This window comes from Anomaloglossus baeobatrachus, chromosome 1 (assembly GCF_048569485.1).
Source record: "Anomaloglossus baeobatrachus isolate aAnoBae1 chromosome 1, aAnoBae1.hap1, whole genome shotgun sequence".
NCBI classification, from domain to species: Eukaryota; Metazoa; Chordata; class Amphibia; order Anura; family Aromobatidae; genus Anomaloglossus; species Anomaloglossus baeobatrachus.
In genome coordinates this window covers 100,262,440-100,286,809 of record NC_134353.1, presented here as the reverse complement: position 1 = coordinate 100,286,809, position 24,370 = coordinate 100,262,440, and the positions used below count along the sequence as shown (strand labels likewise).

Here is a 24,370-nt window from a genome sequence, read left to right as displayed (position 1 = left end):
TGTGGGAAGATGGAGTTGCAGGGTGAGTGGCATATGTGGGAAGATGGAGCTGCAGGGTGAGTGGCATATGTGGGAAGATGGAGTTGCAGGGTGAGTGGCATATGTGGGAAGATGGAGTTGCAGGGTGAGTGGCATATGTGGGAAGATGGAGTTGCAGGGTGAGTGGCATATGTGGGAAGATGGAGTTGCAGGGTGAGTGGCATATGAGGGAAGATGGAGTTGCAGGGTGAGTGGCATATGAGGGAAGATGGAGTTGCAGGGTGAGTGGCATATGTGGGAACATGGAGCTGCAGGGTGAGTGCATATGTGGGAACATGGAGCTGAAGGTGAGTGGCATATGTGGGAAGATGGAGTTGCAGGGTGAGTGGCATATGTGGGAAGATGGAGTTGCAGGGTGAGTGGCATATGTGGGAAGATGGAGCTGCAGGGTGAGTGGCATATGAGGGAAGATGGAGCTGCAGGGTGAGTGGCATATGTGGGAAGATGGAGCTGCAGGGTGAGTGGCATATGTGGGAAGATGGAGTTGCAGGGTGAGTGGCATATGAGGGAAGATGGAGCTGCAGGGTGAGTGGCATATGTGGGAAGATGGAGCTGCAGGGTGAGTGGCATATGTGGGAAGATGGAGCTGCAGGGTGAGTGGCATATGTGGGAAGATGGAGCTGCAGGGTGAGTGGCATATGAGGGAAGATGGAGTTGCAGGGTGAGTGGCATATGAGAGCTGCAAACTGACAGAAGGATGTGAAGGGGTGCAGAGTGTTTGAGAGGGGTAAGTTGGGGTACAGGCAGGGTGAAATATGTGGGCAGGGTGTGTGACATACGGGGGTGTAGTGTGTGTGATATGGGGGTGCAGGCTGTATGGGGAGCAGGGTGTGTGACATATGGGGGTGTAGTATAATACAGGTGTACTATATAGAGGTGTAGTATATTACAGGTGTGCTATATGGAGGGGTAGTATATTACAGGTGTACTATATGGAGGTGTAGTATATTACAGGTGTGCTATATGGAGGGGTAGTATATTACAGGTGTGCTATATGGAGGGGTAGTATATTACAGGTGTACTATATGGAGGTGCAGTATATTACAGGTGTGCTATATGGAGGTGTATATTACAGGTGTATATAGGGGTGTAGTGATGTAGTATATTACAGGTGTATATAGGGGTGTAGTGATGTAGTATATTACAGGTGTACTATATGGAGTTGTAGTATTTTACAGGTGTGCTATATGGGGGTGTACTATATTACAGGTGTAGTATATGGGGTGTAGTGATGTAGTATATTACAGGTGTGCTATATGGAGGTGTAGTATATTACAGGTGTGCTATATGGAGGTGTAGTATATTACAGGTGTGCTATATGGAGGTGTAGTATATTACAGGTGTAGTATATGGAGGTGTAGTATATTACAGGTGTGCTATATGGAGGGGTAGTATATTACAGGTGTACTATATGGAGGTGCAGTATATTACAGGTGTGCTATATGGAGGTGTATATTACAGGTGTATATAGGGGTGTAGTGATGTAGTATATTACAGGTGTGTATATAGGGGTGTAGTGATGTAGTATATTACAGGTGTGCTATATGGAGTTGTAGTATATTACAGGTGTGCTATATGGGGGTGTACTATATTACAGGTGTAGTATATGGGGTGTAGTGATGTAGTATATTACAGGTGTAGTATATAGGGGTGTAATGATGTAGTATATCGGAGGTGTATTATATAGTGGTGTAGTATAATACAGGTGTATATGGGGGTGTAGTATATTACAGGTATATGGAGGGAGTGTAGTATAATACAGGTGTATATGGGGGGTGTAGTATATAGGGGTGTAGTGGTGTAGTTTATTACAGGTGTAGTATATGGAGGGGGTGTAGTGATGTAATATATTGGGTAGAACCGAGTTAATTATATTAGTCCGGCCCTCTAAACCAATCCCAATTTCTCATGCGGCCCCATGGGAAAATTAATTGCCCACCCCTGACCTACAAGCAGGAGCCTGTGTGAGCTATTAAGCCCTTCCTACCCATCCCTTTCTTGTAATATTGTATAATATGAAAGTAATAAAATATGTTTTATTACTTACATACTCCCTATGTAAATAGCATAAGTCGCTAGCCCCATGGGCATTGCTTCGCCCTGTGGGCATCTACATGCTTTCCATGAGATCACGCTCCTGTGGGCGTTTGCATGCTTTCCATGATATCACGCTCCTGCGGGCATAATACCATGGATTTACATCAGCGACATGACGTTTGCTTCTTCAGAATCTCCCGTGCGCGCTTACCATTCTCGCCGCCTCATCCTGGTGTTTGCTGGTCAACCGACTGCGCATGACAGGAACTACAGAAGTCGTCTGAGCATGTGCAGTGCGCGTCAGAAGCTGACACGCAAACACCAGGATGAGGCGGTGAGAATGGCAAGCGTGCGCACGCGAGATTCTGAAGGAGCAGACGTGACGCCGTTTATGTAAATCCATGGTATCATGCCCACAGGGGTGTGATACCAAGGATGATGAGACGCCCATGGGGCAAGAGACCCTGCTCATTTACATAGGAAATATTGAAGTAATAAAACGTTATTTTATTACTTTCATATTACACAATATAACAACACAGGGAAGGGTAGGAAGGGGTTAATAGCTAACACAGGCTCCTGTTTGTAGGGTATAACGCTTTTTTGCCCTGACAGGTTCCTTTTAATATGCAGGCCCCTGTTGGAAAATCCAGTTATACTGCGGCCCACCAAAAACAAACACCTCCTCACATTACTCATCCTTTCTCCTGTGTATGAAGCCCCTCACTCCATGGTGCAGCCCCTCAGCGTCTCAGTTCTTCCAGAAACCTCAGCCTCTCCAGCAACCACAGCACATGAAGAACAGCATTCATAAATCCCGCGCTGGAGAAAGCCCCGCCCCTTCCGGTGACATCATCACCTCACAGGAGCAAATACATTCTAGCCACAGGGGGATTTCTGCGGATCCGCTGCTTATACTCTGCAGCAGGATCGCTCCCGGCCCCGCGCACCGTTGAGAATAGATGAGGGCAATCTGGGCATGGGCCCCCCGGAGCCTCAGGCTCCGAACAACTGGCAAGATTGCCCTCATTACTAACTGCCCTGAATGAGCCCCCTGGAGCCTCGAGCCTCGGGCCCCGGGCGGTAGCCCTGATTGCCCTCATTATAATCCACCTATGCCCATACACTTACCCCCTTGCGTGTGTAGTAAAGGATTATTGATACTCAAGGCCCACCCAGACTTTTTACAGAAATCTGGTTTGATCCCCTTTATACAATCATACAAGTGCATCTCAATCAATTAGAATATTATTATGAATTTAATTTATTTCAGTAACTCAATACAAAAAGGGAAACACATATATTATATAGAGTTATTACAAACAGTATCATCTATTTCAACTGTTTAATTCTATTAATGTTGGTGATTATGCCTTACAGCCAATGAAAACCCGAAAATCAGTCTCGGAAAATAGGAAGAATTACCACAAAACACCTGCAAAGTCTTCCTAAGTTTTTAAAATGGTCTCTTAGTTTGGTTCAGTAGGCTACACAATCATGGAAAAGACAGATGACTTGACAGATGTCCAGAAGGCAGTCACTGACACACTCCACAAGGAGGGTAAGCCACAAAAGGCCATTGCTAAAGAGGCTGGCTGATCACAGTAATTGAGGGACCTGCTCCTTCAATTGTTTAATTGATTGTTCAATCTTCAGCAATTTTACAGTATTGAGAGTGAACCGTGAAATCTTAGTCTCCTCTGAAGCTATGCCTGTGGCGGTGACAGCCGGGGTCTTCAGTTTAATACATTACGATGACCTTGGTATGTAGGCAAATGGTCTCCTCAGCCACAAAATGTACAATCAAAGGATCTTCTCTGGTAGATTTAACCGGAGACTCTCTTAAATGGTGAAGAGCAAAGGAACAAGAGACCACCCTGTTTATCTTACTGAATACCTTGGTTCTCCTAGCACTAGGGTACAGGCAATGTATCTTGGCAATTCAAAACACCACTAACAAAACTAAAACTTTCATCCTTACAGCAATCCATTACTCAAGTGTAAAAATAAATGGATCACTACCAAGCATCCTACCTTCCTACCTTGGAATATTTACCCATGAAATGTGTATAAAATAGCAAAGTAGATACCCTACTAATATAGTTTAACTATCAAAGGAGCCCCAATCTTCACAGATCAGCTATAGTACCAGGTTCTAGCAGGTCCACTTCCAGCTTGTGCTCAACACAGGACAGCCCTTTCCTATGCTGAAATGTCATTAATGATGTATATAAACGGGCCTTTCTGGTTTTTTGAACCGCCCAGCCAGCATCCTTATCTGCCGATGTATTTGCCATGACAGAAAGAGGGTTGGACAAGCTATTGAATGGAGCCAGTCAACCAGCAACACCAGCTGGACCTGGGATCCAAGCAGATCAAGGTTTTTTTGAAAACTGAAATATATTAATAAAGTTGCATAATTTGCCACTTTAACCATATTTAAATGGTTAAAAGCGGTCATCTAGAAATTATAGTCAGTTGAAAGGCGGAGAACTAGATTATTACAAGGGATGGAAGAACTCCCATATGATGACAGTTTGAAAAAGTTTGCCTTGTTTAGCTTTGAAAAAAGACATTTCAGGGATGATCTGATTTATATGTATAAATACATGTGTGGTCAATATAAAAGGACTAGAACATGACTTATCCCTTCCAAGTACCTTCCAAAAGGACAAGGGAGCATTCGCTATGGGTCGAAGAATGGAGATTCAAGAAGCTAAATAGGAAAGGGTTCTTTACAGTTCGAGCAGTCAGATTGTGGAATGCCCTACCGCAAGAGGTTGTAATGGCAGACACTTTAAGAACATTTACAAAAGAGCTAGATGCTTTCTTCAGCACAAATGGCATTCTGAGGTATAGATAATCTAACGGTAGAGAATGTACAGTTAGGTCCAGAAATATTTGGACAGTGACACAATTTTCGCGAGTTGGGCTCTGCATGCCACCACATTGGATTTGAAATGAAACCTCTACAACAGAATTCAAGTGCAGATTGTAACGTTTAATTTGAAGGTTTGAACAAAAATATCTGATAGAAATTGTAGGAATTGTACACATTTCTTTACAAACACTCCACATTTTAGGAGGTCAAAAGTAATTGGACAAATAAACCAAACCCAAACAAAATATTTTTATTTTCAATATTTTGTTGCGAATCCTTTGGAGGCAATCACTGCCTTAAGTCTGGAACCCATGGACATCACCAAACGCTGGGTTTCCTCCTTCTTAATGCTTTGCCAGGCAGCCGCAGCCTTCAGGTCTTGCTTGTTTGGGGGTCTTTCCGTCTTAAGTCTGGATTTGAGCAAGTGAAATGCATGCTCAATTGGGTTAAGATCTGGTGATTGACTTGGCCATTGCAGAATGTTCCACTATTTTGCACTCATGAACTCCTGGGTAGCTTTGGCTGTATGCTTGGGGTCATTGTCCATCTGTACTATGAAGCGCCGTCCGATCAACTTTGCGGCATTTGGCTGAATCTGGGCTGAAAGTATATCCCGGTACACTTCAGAATTCATCCGGCTACTCTTGTCTGCTGTTATGTCATCAATAAACACAAGTGACCCAGTGCCATTGAAAGCCATGCATGCCCATGCCATCACGTTGCCTCCACCATGTTTTACAGAGGATGTGGTGTGCCTTGGATCATGTGCCGTTCCCTTTCTTCTCCAAACTTTTTTCTTCCCATCATTCTGGTACAGGTTGATCTTTGTCTCATCTGTCCATAGAATACTTTTCCAGAACTGAGCTGGCTTCATGAGGTGTTTTTCAGCAAATTTAACTCTGGCCTGTCTATTTTTGGAATTGATGAATGGTTTGCATCTAGATGTGAACCCTTTGTATTTACTTTCATGGAGTCTTCTCTTTACTGTTGACTTAGAGACAGATACACCTACTTCACTGAGAGTGTTCTGGACTTCAGTTGATGTTGTGAACGGGTTCTTCTTCATCAAAGAAAGTATACGGCGATCATCCACCACTGTTGTCATCCGTGGACGCCCAGGCCTTTTTGAGTTCCCAAGCTCACCAGTCAATTCCTTTTTTCTCAGAATGTACCCGACTGTTGATTTTGCTACTCCAAGCATGTCTGCTATCTCTCTGATGGATTTTTTCTTTTTTTTCAGCCTCAGGATGTTCTGCTTCACCTCAATTGAGAGTTCCTTAGACCGCATATTGTCTGGTCACAGCAACAGCTTCCAAATGCAAAACCACACACCTGTAATCAACCCCAGACCTTTTAACTACTTCATTGATTACAGGTTAACGAGGGAGACGCCTTCAGAGTTAATTGCAGCCCTTAGAGTCCCCTGTCCAATTACTTTTGGTCCCTTGAAAAAGAGGAGGCTATGCATTACAGAGCTATGATTCCTAAACCCTTTCTCCGATTTGGATGTGAAAACTCTCATATTGCAGCTGGGAGTGTGCACTTTCAGCCCATATTATATATATATAATTGTATTTCTGAACATGTTTTTGTAAACAGCTAAAATAACAAAACTTGTGTCACTGTCCAAATATTTCTGGCCCTGACTGTATAACTGGTCGCGAAAGGTTGAATTTGATGTACTAAAGTTTTTTTCAACCTAGGTATCCATGGGACCTCTTGGTATCCTAGAGGTGGAGTGGAGGCATACATGTGTGGTCCATGCGCCATCCCTTATAAGCACTTGACTTTCTCCAATAGACCCACAGACAATGAATGAAGCGGATGCAATGCATGCAAACCTCTACTACATTTAACTCGGACTGTAGAGCTCTCTTCTCGGTGATTTACACCCCCAATCTCGGGATCACTGGGGGTTCCAGCAGTCAAACCTCCAACAATCAAAAAGTTATCCCCATCTGGTAAGTAGGGGTAACTAATTATTTTGTGAATAACACTTTAGGTATACCTTTTTTAACAGATCAATACCGTTATGTAACATACTGGTTGGCAGTAGCGATTCACAGGCATGAAGTCCTTTCAAAATTGAAAGTAGAATCAAGTCCTGACGTAGGTGACAGCATTAAGACTGGATTGTACTCCTGAGAAATATCCATTTTATACAGCAAGGTATTATTAAGACAAAGAAGACCAAAAGCCAAACCGGGAGCAAGTCTGAAGTGTAGAGTGATACAGCACTTACTCTCCAGAGAATAGCTCTTAGACAGCAGGACGTAAATCTACAAATACAGGTGTCTGAAGCCTCTTTATAACAAGAGCGTGCTCGCCTTCCAGTAACCCCTTGTAGGTCTCACCAATTTAATTACAAGAACATTCAGAACTAGAAATAAAAAGTAGAAGAAAATGTATGAAGTACAAAGAAAACAAAACAATTGGGTCATAGGAAAATATACAAACCCAACTAAGTTGCTATCAAAGCTCATGTTCTTTGCCCGACATGCACTATACAATTACATAATAAATATATACATATTTAAAAAAAACAACAATCAAAGCCAAAAATTGTTTTACTATGAGGACAACTATATGAACTAGCATGAGTGTGCCAACCTGCTGCAGTCAATAGAAAGGCCAGTGCTATCTCACTAATCTAGTGCCTTTAACAACACATAGCAGTTGCCTTTAACGAGCTATGTTGGCCTCATTATTCTTAAACAGTCCTGTGTAGAGATGAGCGACCCCAAACTGTAAAATTCAGAGTTGATACCGAACACTGGGTGCCTGGGTCTCGTACCGAACAGGGACTTTTCCCTGTATGTACATCTTCCTGTTCGGGTCTCTCATCTGAATAAAGCTTGTTGAAAAGATGCAGAACAGCCAATCAGCACGCTTTATCAGTGTGGCACTTCCGGCCCCATCACAGCCATGTCAAGTGTTGGCGATGATTAGCCGTGCACCACTTACAAAAACAGATAATAAAAAAATATGACACCCTATTTTTTATAAGAAGCATGGGTAAAACAGACAGCTACAGGCTGCAACCCTCAGCTGTCAGATTCACCTTGACTGGCTGCCAAAAATAGAGGGGATCCCACACAGTTTTTTTTTTTTTTTATTATTTAAATAAATAATTTAAAAAAAAAAAAAAAAACAGAGTGGGCTCCCTTCTCCATTCTTGATAACCAAGGACGGTATAGTGCACAGCTGGGGGTTGGCATTATTATTAGGGTGAGAATGGCCATGGTTTTTGGCCCATCTCAGCCAAAAAATAATAGCCCACAGCCACTTCAGAATTAGACGTTAGATTTACCGGCTCATCCAGATTGCCCTAGTACGGTGGCAATCGGGGTAATATATGGGGTTGATGACAGATGTGATTTGTCGAAAGAAAATCACAGCTGCCATCAAGCTATAGGTTCGTAATGGAGAGCTGTCTATGAGACACCCCCGTGACATTTCTACCCTTCTAAATATTTCACAATCAACTTTAAGGCTCCTTTCACATTGCGTTTTTCCCTACGTCCACAGGTCCCATCTGAGGATCTGTCCGAACCGCCCCTCCCCCACTCTGGAAAGCGTGTTCCGCATGCGTCTGGCAGGGCCATTCACTCTAATGGAGCGCACTCAGTTAGCATGTGCTCTGTTTTGTGCCATTTTTGCACATAGACTTGAAACGCACGAACGACCGTTAACAATCAAAATTACTCACCTAATCGTTGACACGTCGTTCTAATCCCAATTATCGCTGCTGTTGCAGGACGCAGGTTGTTCGTCGTTCCTGCGGCAGAACACATCACTGTGTGTGACACCACTGGAACATCACTGTACCTCCGGCCACCCGCAATGAGTAAGGAAGAAGGTGGGCGGGATGTTATGCCCGCTCATCTCCGCCCCTCCGCTTTTATTGGGCGGCCGTTTAGTGACGCCGCTGTGACGCCGAACTAACCTCCCCCTTAGAAAGGAGGCTGTTCGCCGGCCACAGCGACGTCGCTAGGCAGGTAAGTATGTGTGACGGGTCCTAGCGATATTGTGCGCCACGGGCAGCGATTTGCCCGTGATGCACAACCAACGGGGGCGTGTGCTTTCGCCAGCGACGTCGCTGCGTGTAAAGCAGCCTTTAGAGTTTTCCTTCCATTTTTCCTGTGCCATTCCAGATAAGTTGCAAGTTCTTTGCTTTATTGTCTGATCCACACCTAAGGGTGTTTGTTTTTCTTTTTATTTAGCTTTAAAGTCTGTTTTCTTGCAGGAGAGGAATTGTCTTTCTGTTTTGATGAGCATGAGGGTTCCCTCTCTGCAGGCCCCACTGCAAGAAAAGGGAGATTCTCCCTGTTCTATTTGATTATTTGCACTTTTGTATTTCTTTGGGGTTTTTTTGGTATTTTGTTTCTCCCATTATTTAAAAGAGTACCTGATATAGTGGGGGACAGTCCATGTGGTCTCAGTATTTTTTATCAGGAGATTGGTATTTTTTGCAGGGTTTTTTGCTGGTCACAATCTGTCCTGTACTGTTCTGAATAGGAAGTCGGGCCTCACCTTTGCTAATCTATATTTCCTGTGTATTGTGTTTTCTTACATCATCGTTGGCTCTATATGTTGGGGGCTTGCTATTCCTTTGGGGACTCTGAGGCAAGATAGGTCTCCTCATTTCTATCTGTGAGGTGTAGTAAGTTTCTCCGGCTGTGACAAGGCGTCTAGGTGTGTTTAGGAACGCTCCATGGCTACTTCTAGTATGGTCTGACAGATAGGGGATTGCGGTCAGTTCAGGTTCCAACTACTCGTGTTTTTTTGCTGATGGGATTTTTGTGATCATCCACGGTGACCAGATCATAACAATAGTCATAACAAAGCGCATAAAGATAAAGTTACATTCTACAAACCATGAGACTAAATAATTTTTATTTGTGGTACCATTTTTTCTTTCCATCAATATTAGATAAGAAATGATTACATAAGGATGCTGTAATCTGAATGGCTCATTGGGAGGCAAAAATATATTGTTCTTATCTATATATACTGTATATAGAGGTAGCAGTGTGGTATTTGTCATTTGCTGAGCACAGATATGATAATCATTTTAGAAATTGTGTGTCTTATGGTTTTGCAAATTTCTTTAAACACAAAAGAACATATAAGGACATATAGGCTGCTCTAAAAATGGAAAATAAAGAAACCTCCAGCTTCCATACATCATCCAAGCGATATATCAAGCGCAGTTCGAAATTCCCTGGAATATACACATATAACAACACAGAATTGTGTATACAGTAAACCAGGCATTAAGGAGGAAACAACCTCAGGAGTAGCAGCATTAGCCAGCTGATCCAGACATCAAAAATATCACGGTCTGTTGGAAAACCCTTCAAAATGGTCTTATGTTTAAATATCCAAACAAGGAGCCTCATGGTTATACCTTAAGGTCTCATATAGGTCATACTGGTATAGGGTATAAATTGACCCTCCAGTATGGCCATGAGACAGCACACTCCAATAACATGTAATAAAACAAGAGCAAAAGGAGTTTTTGGTGCAATTAGAAAGTTATTTTATTATTAATAAATAGTAGAAAATACATATATAGAAAGGACGTTTCAAGCATAGCGTTAGGGAATAAATACCAAGGTCCCATAGACCACAATTGTAAAATATATATATATACTCAGTGCAATTGGATTTTACAAAAAAAAACAACAAAACGTTAGAACCCAGGTAAGACGCTAGTAAAAGCTTGTAGGTGGCAAAACCATTTAAAGTGGAGATGGGCTATATATCATATAGCAGCATAATAGCATGTGTGGCAATAGCCCGTATCCAGGAGTAGATTATAAAGCCAAATATAGCGCTTACCTAATACAATGGTTGTTCAGGGGAGCCAGACCAGAGGGGAACCTCCGACGGCCGTTTCGCGGTACGGGACCGCTTCTTCCGGGAGGAGTAAGTGCGGTGTTCGCAGCCCGCGCAGCCTTTTGCTCTTGTTTTATGTTTAAATATGTATATACTTACAGGCAGGATTAAAGGGGTTGTTCACTACTATCATATTGAGAACTTATTCCCAGGATAGGTCATCAATATTAAATCGATGGGGGTCTGAAACCCAGTAGCCACTGCTAGGTGCCTTATTTAACTAAAACCTGGCCTGCAGTAAACCTTAAATTCACTGCATGTAAATATATTTTGTATCTATACTGTATGGCCTGCAAAGAAATGGACATTTTTGTGAAGCAAGCATTCTTATTATATGTAGCGTCGCCCGTTATTATATAAACTGTCATCAATTATTTTATAGTGGCTTCCTTTATTGCATATACTGACATCCATTATAATGTAGTCTCCTCTCCCTTATTAAGGTGCACGGTCACCAGGTTTTCACTATATAAAATGAAATTCAACATCAATAAATGGAATCTTTCACCAGGTTTTTGCTCCTCCATCTGAGAGCAGCATAATGTAGAGACAGAGACCCTGATTCCAGCGATGTGTTACTTACTAGGCCGTTTACTGTCATTTTGATAAAATCAGTGTGTTCTCTGCTCTCGATCTAGCAGTTCTACAGAGCTCATTAATATGCTGGACTATCTGGCAGCACGTTAAGTAGTCCTATAATGATAATCTACTGCTGATTAAACTGGGATTTTAATCATAACTACACTGAGTAACCCAGTAAGTGACACATCACTGGAATCAGGGTCTCTGCCCCTATGTTAATCCCCTATAAGAGTAGGTGTTAAAAACCTGGTAAAGATTCCCTTTAAGTCCTCTTGTACTGCATTCCAGTAACCTGTTATTACCTTTCCAGCTCCCCCCCATAACTATAAAATTACATTACCTTTATCCAAATGACAAATGATGCAGTCTGGCGGGCACCACTGGTATGTGTTTGGCGCCTCCTCTCTCCCCACAATTGCAGCCCTCCAGTTTTGACTGATGAGGGTAAGTTCCTACATCATCCACACAGTGGTGTCAGCCTCATAACTGCGCAGTTGAAGCAGACTTGTGCAGGTGCTGTACAGCGCAATCACCAGGAGAGGGCAGAGAGAGCCGATGACTCGGAAGTGAAGGCAAATGCATGAGCATCATGTCTGCACAGTTTTGTGCTTCAACTGTGCAGGCGCAAGATTGGCATCACTATGTGGACGATGTAGGAGATATCATCTATGACAACCAGGGTAGGAGGGCCGGCGACTGTGTGGAAAGAAAAGGTGCCAAGCAAGTACAGACCAGTGGTGTCCATCAGGCTGGACATACGAAGAGGCAGAAATACATGCCCCCTGTGAAAATTATCTAATAAAACCCACTAAGACTTAATTAATGTTAACTCACAAGCTGTCGGAAGCCAATATCTCTGCAACTGGGAGGTAAAATGTAAAAAAAATAAAAATAAATTAAAAAAGTTTTATTCTGCTTGCAGCCACTATTGCATTGTGTGTCCAGTTACACATGGAAAATTTGGCGAAAGGTCTTATAGTGCTGCCAGCTATTACATAGTGTTCTCCTTTATTGTGTATGGAGACATCAATTATTACATAGTGTCTGCCCTTATTATGTATATATAGCACATAGCACCATCAACCATTACATAGTGACCTTTTCATATTATATATACACAGTACCCTGTACATTACTAGTGTCCTCCTTTATTGTGTATGGAGACATCAATTATTACATAGTGTCTGCCCTTATTATGTATATATAGCACATAGATAGGACCATCAACCATTACATAGTGACCTTTCATATTATATATACACTGTACCCTGTACATTACTAGTGTCCTCCTTTATCGTGAATGGAGTCCTCAATTATTACATAGTGTCTGCCCTTATTATGTATATATAGCACATAGATAGGACCATCAACCATTACATAGTGACCTTTCATATTATATATACACTGTACCCTGTACATTACTAGTGTCCTCCTTTATTGTGTATGGAGACATCAATTATTACATAGTGTCTGCCCTTATTATGTATATATAGCACATAGCACCATCAACCATTACATAGTGACCTTTCATATTATATATACACAGTACCCTGTACATTACTAGTGTCCTCCTTTATTGTGTATGGAGACATCAATTATTATATAGTGTCTGCCCTTATTATGTATATATAGCACATAGATAGCACCATCAACCATTACATAGTGACCTTTCATATTATATATACACAGTACCCTGTACATTACTAGTGTCCTCCTTTATTGAGTATACAATCATTCATTATTACATAGTGGCTTCCCTTATTGTGTATAACACCATAGCTTATTGCATTGTGTCCTCCCTTATTATTATAGCATTGTCAATTATTATAGTGATCTCCTCTATTGTGTATAACACCATTTTCTACTAATGTACTTGGTTAACATATATGGCGTCCTTTTACTGATGCCATGTATTGAGATGCATAATAACTCGATGCCTTCAATTTCATATGGAGAAATATATGAGATTGTTTATGCAGGGTTTCTAAAATTAAAAGCATCGCTCTGTTGTGTCCTTAAAAAAAATATTTGGACTTGCAAATTATCTAGTTAAATATTAGATGGATCATTCAAACAGCAATCCTCATTTGGAGAGAGACCACACAGGAGTAATGGCTTCACTATCACCATCTTTTTCTGTGCAATAGAAATAAGAAATTAAACACAAGAAATGATAACGGTACAGTATTTATAGAGACCGGAATCCTGAAAGCTGAAAATCAGGGAAACCAGTACTTATCATATTAAGAAAAACAGGACATAATAATTTTTAAAGAGGACCAACCACCAGGATTTTCATATATAAAGTAAAAAAAGTAAAGCCAGTGTTATACTCAAGCTAGAAGCTTTTATTCAGAGACTAGATGTTTGATTTCAGAAATATGTGCAAGTAAAGTTCCAGCAATGCACTGCTATTTGATTGACAGGTGCAACAGGAAGGGAATAAGTGGGTCGGGTTTTGTTATCTATTCCCCTGTCTGTTGCCTGGCCTCTGTAGATGTTAGACTGTATGGGCTGTATTCAAACATGCCGCTATTGCATGACAGAAATGACTCAATCCTAGCAGGAGCCCATAAAGTCTAGCATCTACCAAGGCCAGGCAACAGACAGGGGCAGGAATAGATAGCAAAACCCAACCCACCCATTAGATATTCTGTTGCACCTGTCAATCAAATATCAGTGCATTGTTGTAACTTTACTTGCACATATTTCTGAAATAAAGCATCCAATCTCAGAACATAAGCTATGGTTACATTCAGCATCCTAGCGCCAGTATAGCATGGGCTTTACTTTATATATGAAAATACTGATGGTTGCTTCTCTACAACTCTTCACTTTCCATGTTTTATTTTAACCCCTGAAAATTATGTGCTAGAGGTCATAGTGTTAATCTCCCGCTGCTGCCGCCTCAGCTGATTTATACAGCTGAGATGTTTGCCTGCTAGGCACAAGTGTTATCCGCCCGTGCCGTTTAACCCCTTACATGGCGCTGTCAATAACTGACGGCGCCATTATAATCGCGATCGCAGTAAACGTTTACTCACTGCTGATACTGGAAGTCATGTGACGTGATCACATGACATCAGGTGGTTGTCATGGTAGCACAGGGTCATGTGATGACTATTGTAGCTCACATGACTCACTTACTGCTTCACCCGGCCAAGAGATGGGTAACACAAGAAATGAGCGTATCTGCTGTTCACAGCTGTGTAGCTGTGAACAGCAGATATGGAAGAGCGATCAGATAGCTGATCCATAAAGCCCCCTAGGGGGACCTAGTAAAATAAAAAAAAGTTTTAAAAAAATGTAAAAAAAAATAAGTAAATAAAAAAAAAAAGCTAAAAAGTTCAAATCACCCCCTTTCACCCCATTGAAAATTAAAGGGTTAAAAAAATAAAAAATACACACATTTGGTATCGCTGCGTTCAGAAATGCCTGATCTATCACAAAATAAAATCAATTAATCTGATCTGTAAACGGCGTAGTGTCAAAAAATTTCCAAACGCCAAAATTACGTTTTATGGTTGCCACAAATTTTGAGCTAAATGCAATACCAGGCGATAAAAACGTAGCATCTGCGCAAAAATTGTACCGTTAACAACATCAGCTCCAGAAGCAAAAAATAAGCTGTCACTGAGCCATAGATCCCGAAAATTGAGAACGCTACGAGTCACGGAATATGGCGTAAAGCATGTGCCACTTTTTTTGGACAAACGTCTGATTTTTTTTTAACCCCTTAGATAAAAGTAAACCTATTTATGTTTGGTGTCTACGAACTTGCACCGACCTCAGGCATCACAACGACACATCATTTTTACCATAAAGTGAACACAGTGAATAAAATATCTCAAAAAATATCTCAAAAACCATACTGCTATCGCACTTTTTTTTTGCACTTTTTCCGCATTTGGAATTGTTTTGCTGTTTTCCAGTATACTATTTGGTAAAACTTATAGTTTGATTTAAAAGTACAACTCGTTCCGCAAAAAACGAGCCCTCACTTGACTATATTGACTGAAAAATAAAAAGGTACATCTCTCGGAAGAATGGCGAAAAAAAAAACGGAAAGCGCAAAATCAGCCGGTCGTGAAGTGGTTAATGCTTACTCTGGTTAACATGGTTTGTATTCATAACAATAGACATCCGAGTTTATAGATTGGGAATTCTAGACCGGACCAAAACGTATGTAGCTAAGAGTCAGTTCAGATCCTCCGTATTTGCTGATATACAGGAACAAAAAAAAATTGGGTGGTCTCTAAATCCAACCCGATGTGTATATTGTTTCTTCAAAACTTGCGCCAAAATACAATTTACCCTAAAAATCAACCCTGCACTTCTTTTCATAGTGATGAACTTTACTCTAGGACGAGAGAACAAACTCTCCAATGTAATTTTCAGCTTTTTTATATTTGTTTATTGAATAACAGAAATACAGAATAAAGGCGAATATAATACACATTTACAGCAGAGTTCAATGCTAATGAAGTGCATAATCCAGATACCTGGGGTGTCAAGACACCTAAACAAAATTCCAAGAACGAGAGGAACAAGCATTACATATAGATTGCTGTGACCATGTCTATTTTAGGCACCGACCTGCAAGAAATTAACTCCATAAATCTTGTAGTCAGTAATCCAGTCCTTAATATACTTAACATAATACAACCACGAGTAAATAGCCCATAAAGCGATCACCCTGACGATGATAATGTCAAAGGAGAAGAATTCCACATTTCCCAAACTTTGTTATATTTCTCAGGCCAACCTCTATTCTGATACACTGTCCTCTCATAGGGAAGCATTGCATTGACTAGCTCTAGCCACACACGTATGGTCTGGGGGGAGTTGCCCATCCACCGCAGGGCAATAGGCTACCTGGCCATAAAGAGGGATTCCCGCAGAAAAATTTGATGGTGATGAGACCAAATTCCCTCATCCAAGACTCCAAATAAACAGAGCAGTGGATCGAGAGGTATAGGGAAGGAGGCCAGTGAGGATGGGAGTGCAACAACCTCGGGCAGCTCCAAATCATGTGGACAAAGTCTGCGTCTTCCCCGTAACAACCCGGGCATTCTGACGTCTCCCGATGCCACATCTTGAATAATCTCAGTGGGATAAAATATGCCTGGTGTACTATATAGATTTGGATCATTTTATTATTGATTGACGGGGAAACCTTAGTAGGCGATTCCAAAACCTCCTCCCAGTCCTCCCCTTGCAGATTCAGAATCAGCAGCTCCCACTTCCCTTTGACTGTCAAAGGCTGGGATTTATTCCCCACAGACAGAGAGGAAATCAGCTCTTTTCGGGCCCTGAGAAAGAAGTATTCCTATTAAAGGAAATTAGAGCGGACCCATGTGTACGTCTCATGTGATGCTGGATCGCCGTTCTGAACTACAAATATCTAAAGAAGTGACAACTAGCAACATTAAACCGGGACTGGATCTGATCATAGGATAAAAAAAACATTTTGTTCATACATCCCACCAAGAGAGGAAACACCATGCGAACTCCAGAATGTGGAGGATGGGTGGTCTATCAGGGTGGAAAAATATACATTTTGCCATAGGGGCTTTTCAGCTGCCCTTTTAGCCTGTCTCCATAACTGCTGCACCAGTCTATGAAGGGGCAGCAATCTGCGCGGTCCCAGCTCCTCTACTTCAAGGAGGCCAAGTAGGCAACCTGTCCCCGTTGCATGAGCTAGATGGCTCTCAGAGCTAGGCAATGGAGAGCCGGGCATCCATAAGGATATTGCCTTTAACTGACCTGCTAGTTATAGAAAAAATCTGGTAATGCCATCCCCCTCATTTGTTTGGACCTATGGAGGGTGGTCACTTTTAATTTGGGTCTCGTATTGCCCCACATGAACCCGGTTATTAACGTATTTAGGGAAGAGAAAAAAGATTTAATGACTATTACCACGTTATGTTGGTAAAAATAGCTGAATTTGGGAAGCAATAACATCTTTCTTAGATTATTACGTCCCGGAACTGAATCTTGCTCCATAGTAGAAATTTTTCTAAGTCAGTTCCATTGGACGGGAAGGTATTTCCAGCTATCCTTTTGTAGGATGATTCCAAGATATTTAAAACTAAAGACTAAACGTAAAGGGGATAGGGCCTGTAGATGTAGCGTGGGACTATGGGAGAGGGACATCAAATTGGATTTATCCCAGTTTATGCCTAGTCCAGAGTATCTAGTAAAGTCATCTAGAACATTGACAACCCGAGGCAGTGACCGCTCCACATCACCCATAAATATAAATCAGATAATCTTCGTACAGACCAATTGTGTCTATCCGGTCAGCAATCTGGATGCTTTTGCCAAGTCTGTAAGAACGTATCTTATTTGCTAGAGCTTCAATGGCTATGGCAGAGAGGGTCGGTGACAAGGGACCCCCCTGGCAGGTCCCCCTTTCTATTAAGAAAGGTTCAGATGAAATCCCATTAACCACCATTCTGGCCTTGGGAGCCCGATATAACATTTGGATCCAAGCACAGAAACGGAAACCAAATCCGAAGTGCTGAAGACATGCCATCAGGAAGTTCCACTCCAGAGAATCGAACACCTTGGCCGCGTCCAGCAAAGCAAAGGCCCATTCATTGTCCAGTCCACGTCCACGTCCACATCAGCCAGATACCCCAAACAGTCATCTATCGACGCCCCACTCCTAGATTTGTGTAAAGAACCATAAACGTCATGAAATCATTGGAAAATATCCGCCGGAGATGCGGCCATACTCCCATCGAGCTTGCGAATTTGAAGGATGGTATTAGAGGCATTTTGCTGTCAGACCACAAAAGCTAGGAGCTTACTGGATTGATTCCCCAACTCGAAATAGGACTGCCACGTAAAGAATGACTTGCGCTTAGATTTTGTATCCAAGTGTTGCAGATAGTGGCTATGCGATTGTAGCCATCGCAGCTGTTCAGCTATATCATCCTCTTGCGAGGTGGTACTCTTTATATATGAAATGGTCGAGATAAGGCAACCGTGTAAATAGCCTTTGAGGGTATCCCAGAAAACGATAGCATGACGAGGGCCCGTGTGTGCATTTATAAAACAATCTAGTTGTTCGGGGATCCTATCATTATGTCCGATTAGATTTATCCAAAATGTATTTAACTTCCATTATGGTTTACGTGTCAACAGGCCGAATTTAAGTGACAAAATTATGGGGCTCCTCTACCCATATGGCCAAATCGCTCGACGTAAATACGAGAGAGTGTATGCCAAGTGGAGGAGTGGCAGGTGTATTCACGCATGTCAGGATAATGTAATCTCCACAAATCCAGCCAGCCGTTACCCTGCATAAGACTGAAAATGGGGGGGGGGCTGGGAATGGCTCAGTGAGGGGTGAGGATGGCTCAGTGGGGGGTGAGGATGGCTCAGTGGGGGGTGAGGATGGCTCAGTGGGGGGTGAGGATGGCTCAGTGGGGACACTGTCCATATGAAATCTGTCTAAACCATTATCCATGACCAGATTAAAATCCCTCATATACAGCATGTGGGAATCTAGAGAGTTTAGTGTGTATTTTCAGCTTTTAGCAAGACATTTTTTAAGGGAATACAAAAAATTGGCAGAAAGGTTTGGTCGGATTTATACAAAATAATAATTGAATATTTCACCTGTGTGTCCTGAATTATATCTTCTGAAGAGACATGGAGATAAATGTAGAAACAAAATGAAGCCAGCATAGACAGCATGACAGAATATTTTATATTGGCGTGGCGGGTAGTAGGTATGATTTTTACATGGCATTGTATTCATTTATAACATTTATATGACAGCACCAGCCTAGGTATTATTACGTTCTGCAAATGGAGAAAATAATTAAAAATATTCTCCCTCTGCCCCCTAAAAAAAACAAAAAAAAAAACAAAACGGGAAAAAAAATAGACACATCTTCATATCTTTAATAAAAAATAAGTGGAAAGCGTTAAGTAAGGCTGGAAACTAAAACAGATATAGACAACAAGCAAGGATCGTGAGATTTTGGCACAATTTTACATAGAAAAGTATCTCTATAAGTAAAAACCAACTGACAGGTTTAGGTGTCATAAGAACACATATTTCAATACAACATTCACACTTTATGAAGACATTTTATCAAGAAGTTATTTCCCCTTGAAAATTAAATTAAAAAGGAATGGTTTTAGGTCTTCACCACCACCACTGCTCTTCTAGACGTCTATAACAGTGACTAAGGTTTCTTCAGGGCTCGCACACGGCAGAGCTGTTTATGAAGGGCCTGTATGACTCCACCGAATGCCTTCAATACACACGACACTTCCGTCATACCACACTGGAGTCATTTATACGGGAAGCCCCATGTACTTGTAGGGAAATGGGTGATGATGGCGTGATCATGGGAGTCAGGGGTCTGCTAAAATATACACAGCTCTTCAAAAATTAAGAGACCATCGCACAGTTTTATAAAAATCAGCTTCTCTACTTGTCTGACAGCTATTCCATTATCAGTTGAATTCCAGCCAGAGTATACCTTATTATACTTAGGGTACTTTCACATTTGCGTCGTTTGGCAATCGTTACAATGCGTTGTGTGACAAGTGACGGATGCGTTGTAAATAGTGTGATATAAAGGCAACGGATTCCTGTGAAATAACGCGTTGCATTAAGCCGAGAGAGAGCCCCCATCTTCACCGCACACACCCCGGCACTACCGCACCCATCACCAAACACACACCAGCACTACCGCCCCCATCATCACCGCACACAACCAGGCACTACCGCCCCCATCATCACCGCACACACTGGCACTACCGCCCCCATCATCACCGCACACACCCAGGCACTACCGCTCCTATCATCACCGCACACACACCGGCACTACCGCTCCTATCATCACCGCACACACGCAGGCACTACCGCACCCATCATCACCACACACACTACCTCATTGACGTCCCCGCTGACAGCGCGACTCACTTCAGTTGCTGCGTGGAGCTGACAGAGCAGCGGTGCTCTACGGCCATTCCTGTCAGCTTCCGATGTAGCAGAGCTGAAAGCATCGTGGGACATCATTTGGATTACGTCGGACCTGGAGGGGTATTTGGGAATTAATAAAGTGGTGAAAGAGGGTGTTTTTTTGTCTTTTATTCCAAATAAAGTATTTTTTCGGGTGTATGTGTCTATTTACTTTCACTTACAGGTTAATCATTGGGGGTGTCTCATAGACGCCTGCCATGATTAACCTAGGACTTAGTGGCAGCTATGGGCTGCCATTAACTCCTTATTAACTTGGTTGCCACTGCACCAGGGCAATTCGGGATGAGACGGGTAGAGTCCTGGGACTGTCGCATCTAATGGATGCAGCAATCCCGGGCGGCAGCTGGCTGATATTTTTAGGCTGGGGGGGTTCCCCATAACATGGGTCTCACCATCCTGAGAATACCAGCCTTCAGCCATGTGGCTTTACCTTGGCTGGTATCAAAATTGGGGGGGGGACTGCACGCCGGTTTTTGTAATTATTTATTGTACTGCACGATATTGACCCGCCCACTGGCGGTTGTGATTAGTTGCAGTGAAACAGCTGTCACTCAGCGTGGGGGCGCGTCTGACTGCAACCAATCATAGGCGCCGGTGGGCGGGGGAAGAAGGGAATACGAGATTGAATAATGAGCGGCCGGCATTTTCAAAAGAGGAGAAGCCGCCAGAGCAGTGTGACAGCTGTGCAGCGCCACGCTCGTGATTGGTGAGTATGAGAGAGGGGGTGAGAGGGAGAGACCGACAGAGAGAGATAGAGAAACCAGGAGTAATTTTAAACGATTTAGATCGTTCTGCTAGACATGCTGAGCATGCTCAGTAGAACGTGAAGGAATCAGTCAGCGGATTCCGCCGCATAGCGGCAGAATCCGCCACCAGAGACAATCATTAGACGACATTATGGCGGATTCCAACGGAATCTGCCAAGGTGCGTTGTTTTAACGACACCAAAAACACTACATGCAGCGTTCCATCCGCCCGGCGCTGCGTCAACATAACGACTCAGCGGCGGCCAGCGGATGCAACGCAGACACTTGCGTCACAGTGTGTCGCCAATACAAGTTTATGGAGAATAGCACAGTCCTTTAACGGACTGCGCTATTTTCCATAGCGGCGGATTGCACTGAACGCAAGTGTGAAAGTACCCTTAACGTGCTTCTGATTAAGTGATCACTTGAACCAAATCTTATTTAACGAGGGAAAGTATAAAAAAACACTGCTGTGGTCTTCACAATCCTCTTTTAATAGGACAAGCTGGATGGCAAAACAAGTGCTAGTAATATCCCAAAAGTAAAAGAAAAAATAACTTTTAACTATGCCAAAGGAGTTGAAAAGAAAAAAGTCTTGAGTGAGGAAAAGAAGGGTTCAATTCTGGCTTTACTAGCAGAGGGATAGTGAGCGTCATGTTGTCTCCATGCTTAAAATTTCTAAGACGGCACTCCATTACAACACAGTCAAGAAGCAGACATTGGGGACAACAGAGCTACAGGCCGGCAGAGGGCGAAAGCAACTCTCCACTGACCAGGATGATCATCATCTTATTCGAATGTCACTCAGCAACCGCAGGATGACATCAAGTGACCCACAAAGGAATGGCAAATGGCAGCTGGGGTAACGTGAATAGCAAGAACAGTTCGTAACAGGCTCGTAAAGGCAGGGCTCAAGTCATGTAAAGCTAAAAAAAGCCTTTCATCATTGAGAAGCAAAGGAGAGCCAGACTGTAGTTTGGCAAAGACCATAAAAATTAGACCATAGAAGACTGGAGTAAGGTAATCTCTTTGATGAGTCTAATTTTCAGCTTTGCTCAACACCTGGTCATCTAATGGTTAGACGGAGACTTGGACAGGCGTACATGCCATAGTGTCTTGCACCCACTGAAAATTTAGTGGAGGATCAGTGATGATCTGGTGATGCTTCAGTTAGGCTGGAATTGGGCAGATTAAACTTTGCGAAGTACGTGTGAATGAAGCATACAATGTAATTCTGGAAAACCAGTTGCTTCCTTCTGCTCAGGCAATGTTCCCCAACTCTGAAGACTGTTTTTTCCAGCAGAACAATGTACCATGCCACACAGCTAGGTCACTCAATGTGTGGATGAAGGACCACCACATCAAAACCCTGTAATGGCCATCCCAATCTCCAGACCTGAACCCCACTGAAAACCTCTGGAATGTAATCAAGAGGAAGATGGATAGTCACAAGCCATCAAATAAAGAAGAATTTACAGATGATAAATGAAATCTAAAGTAAAACTTCCCATATTTCCAATTTGCCATATTCATAACTTTCTGAACTAATACAATGGTGCACTACGTCTCTCAAACGGTGCACGCTAAAGAAAGAAAACAATAAATAAAAAGGCAGAATTACTATTTTTGATCACTTCGGCTTCCAAAAATAAATATCACAATGTCGTATGCATCCTATATGGAATCAATATCTGCGGCGAGACAGAAAAATACGTTATGGGTCTTGAAAGGAAAAAAATGATCAAAAGCGACCTGGAGCCGGCTAGAAATGTCGCCCACGAGTCCGCAGACGGCCCGGACTACAAGCCCAGGACCACATATGCCCAGTCTGGAATGCCTCGCTCTGCTTGTGGCCGCTTCCCTGATTCATTTGAATTGCACACTTATTAAGTAAAATCCTGCCAAGCATGCCACTAAAGGTGCCCCCTGCAAATGTGTCCGGGCATCCCCATCATGTATCAGGTCAGAGAAGCAGGTGACAGGTCGGGGACCCGCCATACACAGCAATAGGAGAGATCACTGCGCCTCTAGTGGCCACTGCCTGCCATGACAGCTGATGCCGGCTCTCCGCACCGCACTCACCCGCGCCTCCTTCTCCAGCCGGCAGTGCAGGGCGCCGCCCTTCAGTTTCTGCACGATGTGGGCAATGCTCACAGACAATTCCTCCTCTTCTCCCTGCATTGTGCCGGCAGCCTCCGCAAAAACCGCACGGGCCACAAAAGCCAGGAACAATGGTTTCTTAGCAACTACAGGTGTACGAGGCAAATAGCAGTCCGACTCAGAACAGAGGCGCATGGCTTTAGTTCCGGGCTCTTTCTCTGCTCTTGTCCTATTGCACAGGGCTTTAGCTGGATATTTATATTTAATATTCTACTATGTAGAATTTTTGCTGATTTTTGAACACTTTATACAGATACTAATAAATGTGTTCAGTGCTAAATGTCAGCAGAATTGTACTAGCTCCAGGTTTTGTTTGAGTGCTCCAACCATGAACTAGTAGAGGTATCCAGCACTCAATATTAAAAAAAGTCTTCATTGAATCCACAGATGGCCGCTTCTTAATTTAAACAATGCCCCTCTGAAAATAAAACCAGCTCACCCCCTGAATGGTGCGGATCCAGGGATGTCAGCACCTTGTCTGACGACACTCACATGACATGACGGTAACGAGCAGCCGTTACGGGGTGGTCTGGTGCCTAAAATGTCCTTTCTAAATATCTATCCTTACATCCTAACCCATTTTGTAATTAGCTTTATTATAAAAAAGAAAACTAAACTTCTTCCTATTCTGCTAATCCCTAAATGTGTTTTTTTTTCTACTTCAATTCCTGTGACGCTTTTATAAGGAGAGCATCCAATGGGACATTTAGGTGGCTGGGGCTGCACTCACTTCCCTGCATCATCTATCGGCCCTCCTCAAACAGGACCTCAATAGGGGGCAGCACTACAGTTACTAGTGGTTCCTGCATCGCCACCCTCTGAAAATGTTCTGGCTCCACGGTGCTGATAGAAGCTATGGGAGAGGTGAGTGCAGCACCGCCACTTTGCTTCTTTCTCATCAGGGGGCAGAGATAGAAGCAGAGAGTGACACCATCATCACCTTAGCGCCACCTTGAAATGAATTTTCATCATGGGTGCCACTGGTTTCACTCACTCAGCTTCTATCACTGCCCT

At 42.8% G+C, this 24,370-nt stretch overlaps 1 protein-coding gene across 1 annotated transcript in view; it reads right to left on the bottom strand.

Moving 5' to 3' along the window:
• Positions 1-23,449, bottom strand: part of TBC1D19 (TBC1 domain family member 19) — a 261,587-nt gene extending 238,138 nt beyond the window's left edge. The window contains exon 1 of the mRNA XM_075346943.1: positions 23,279-23,449. Within this exon, the coding sequence (XP_075203058.1) occupies positions 23,279-23,377 (99 nt within the window). The 5' untranslated portion in view covers positions 23,378-23,449. The remainder of the gene's footprint in view (positions 1-23,278) is intronic.
• Positions 23,450-24,370: the final 921 nt, after the last annotated feature.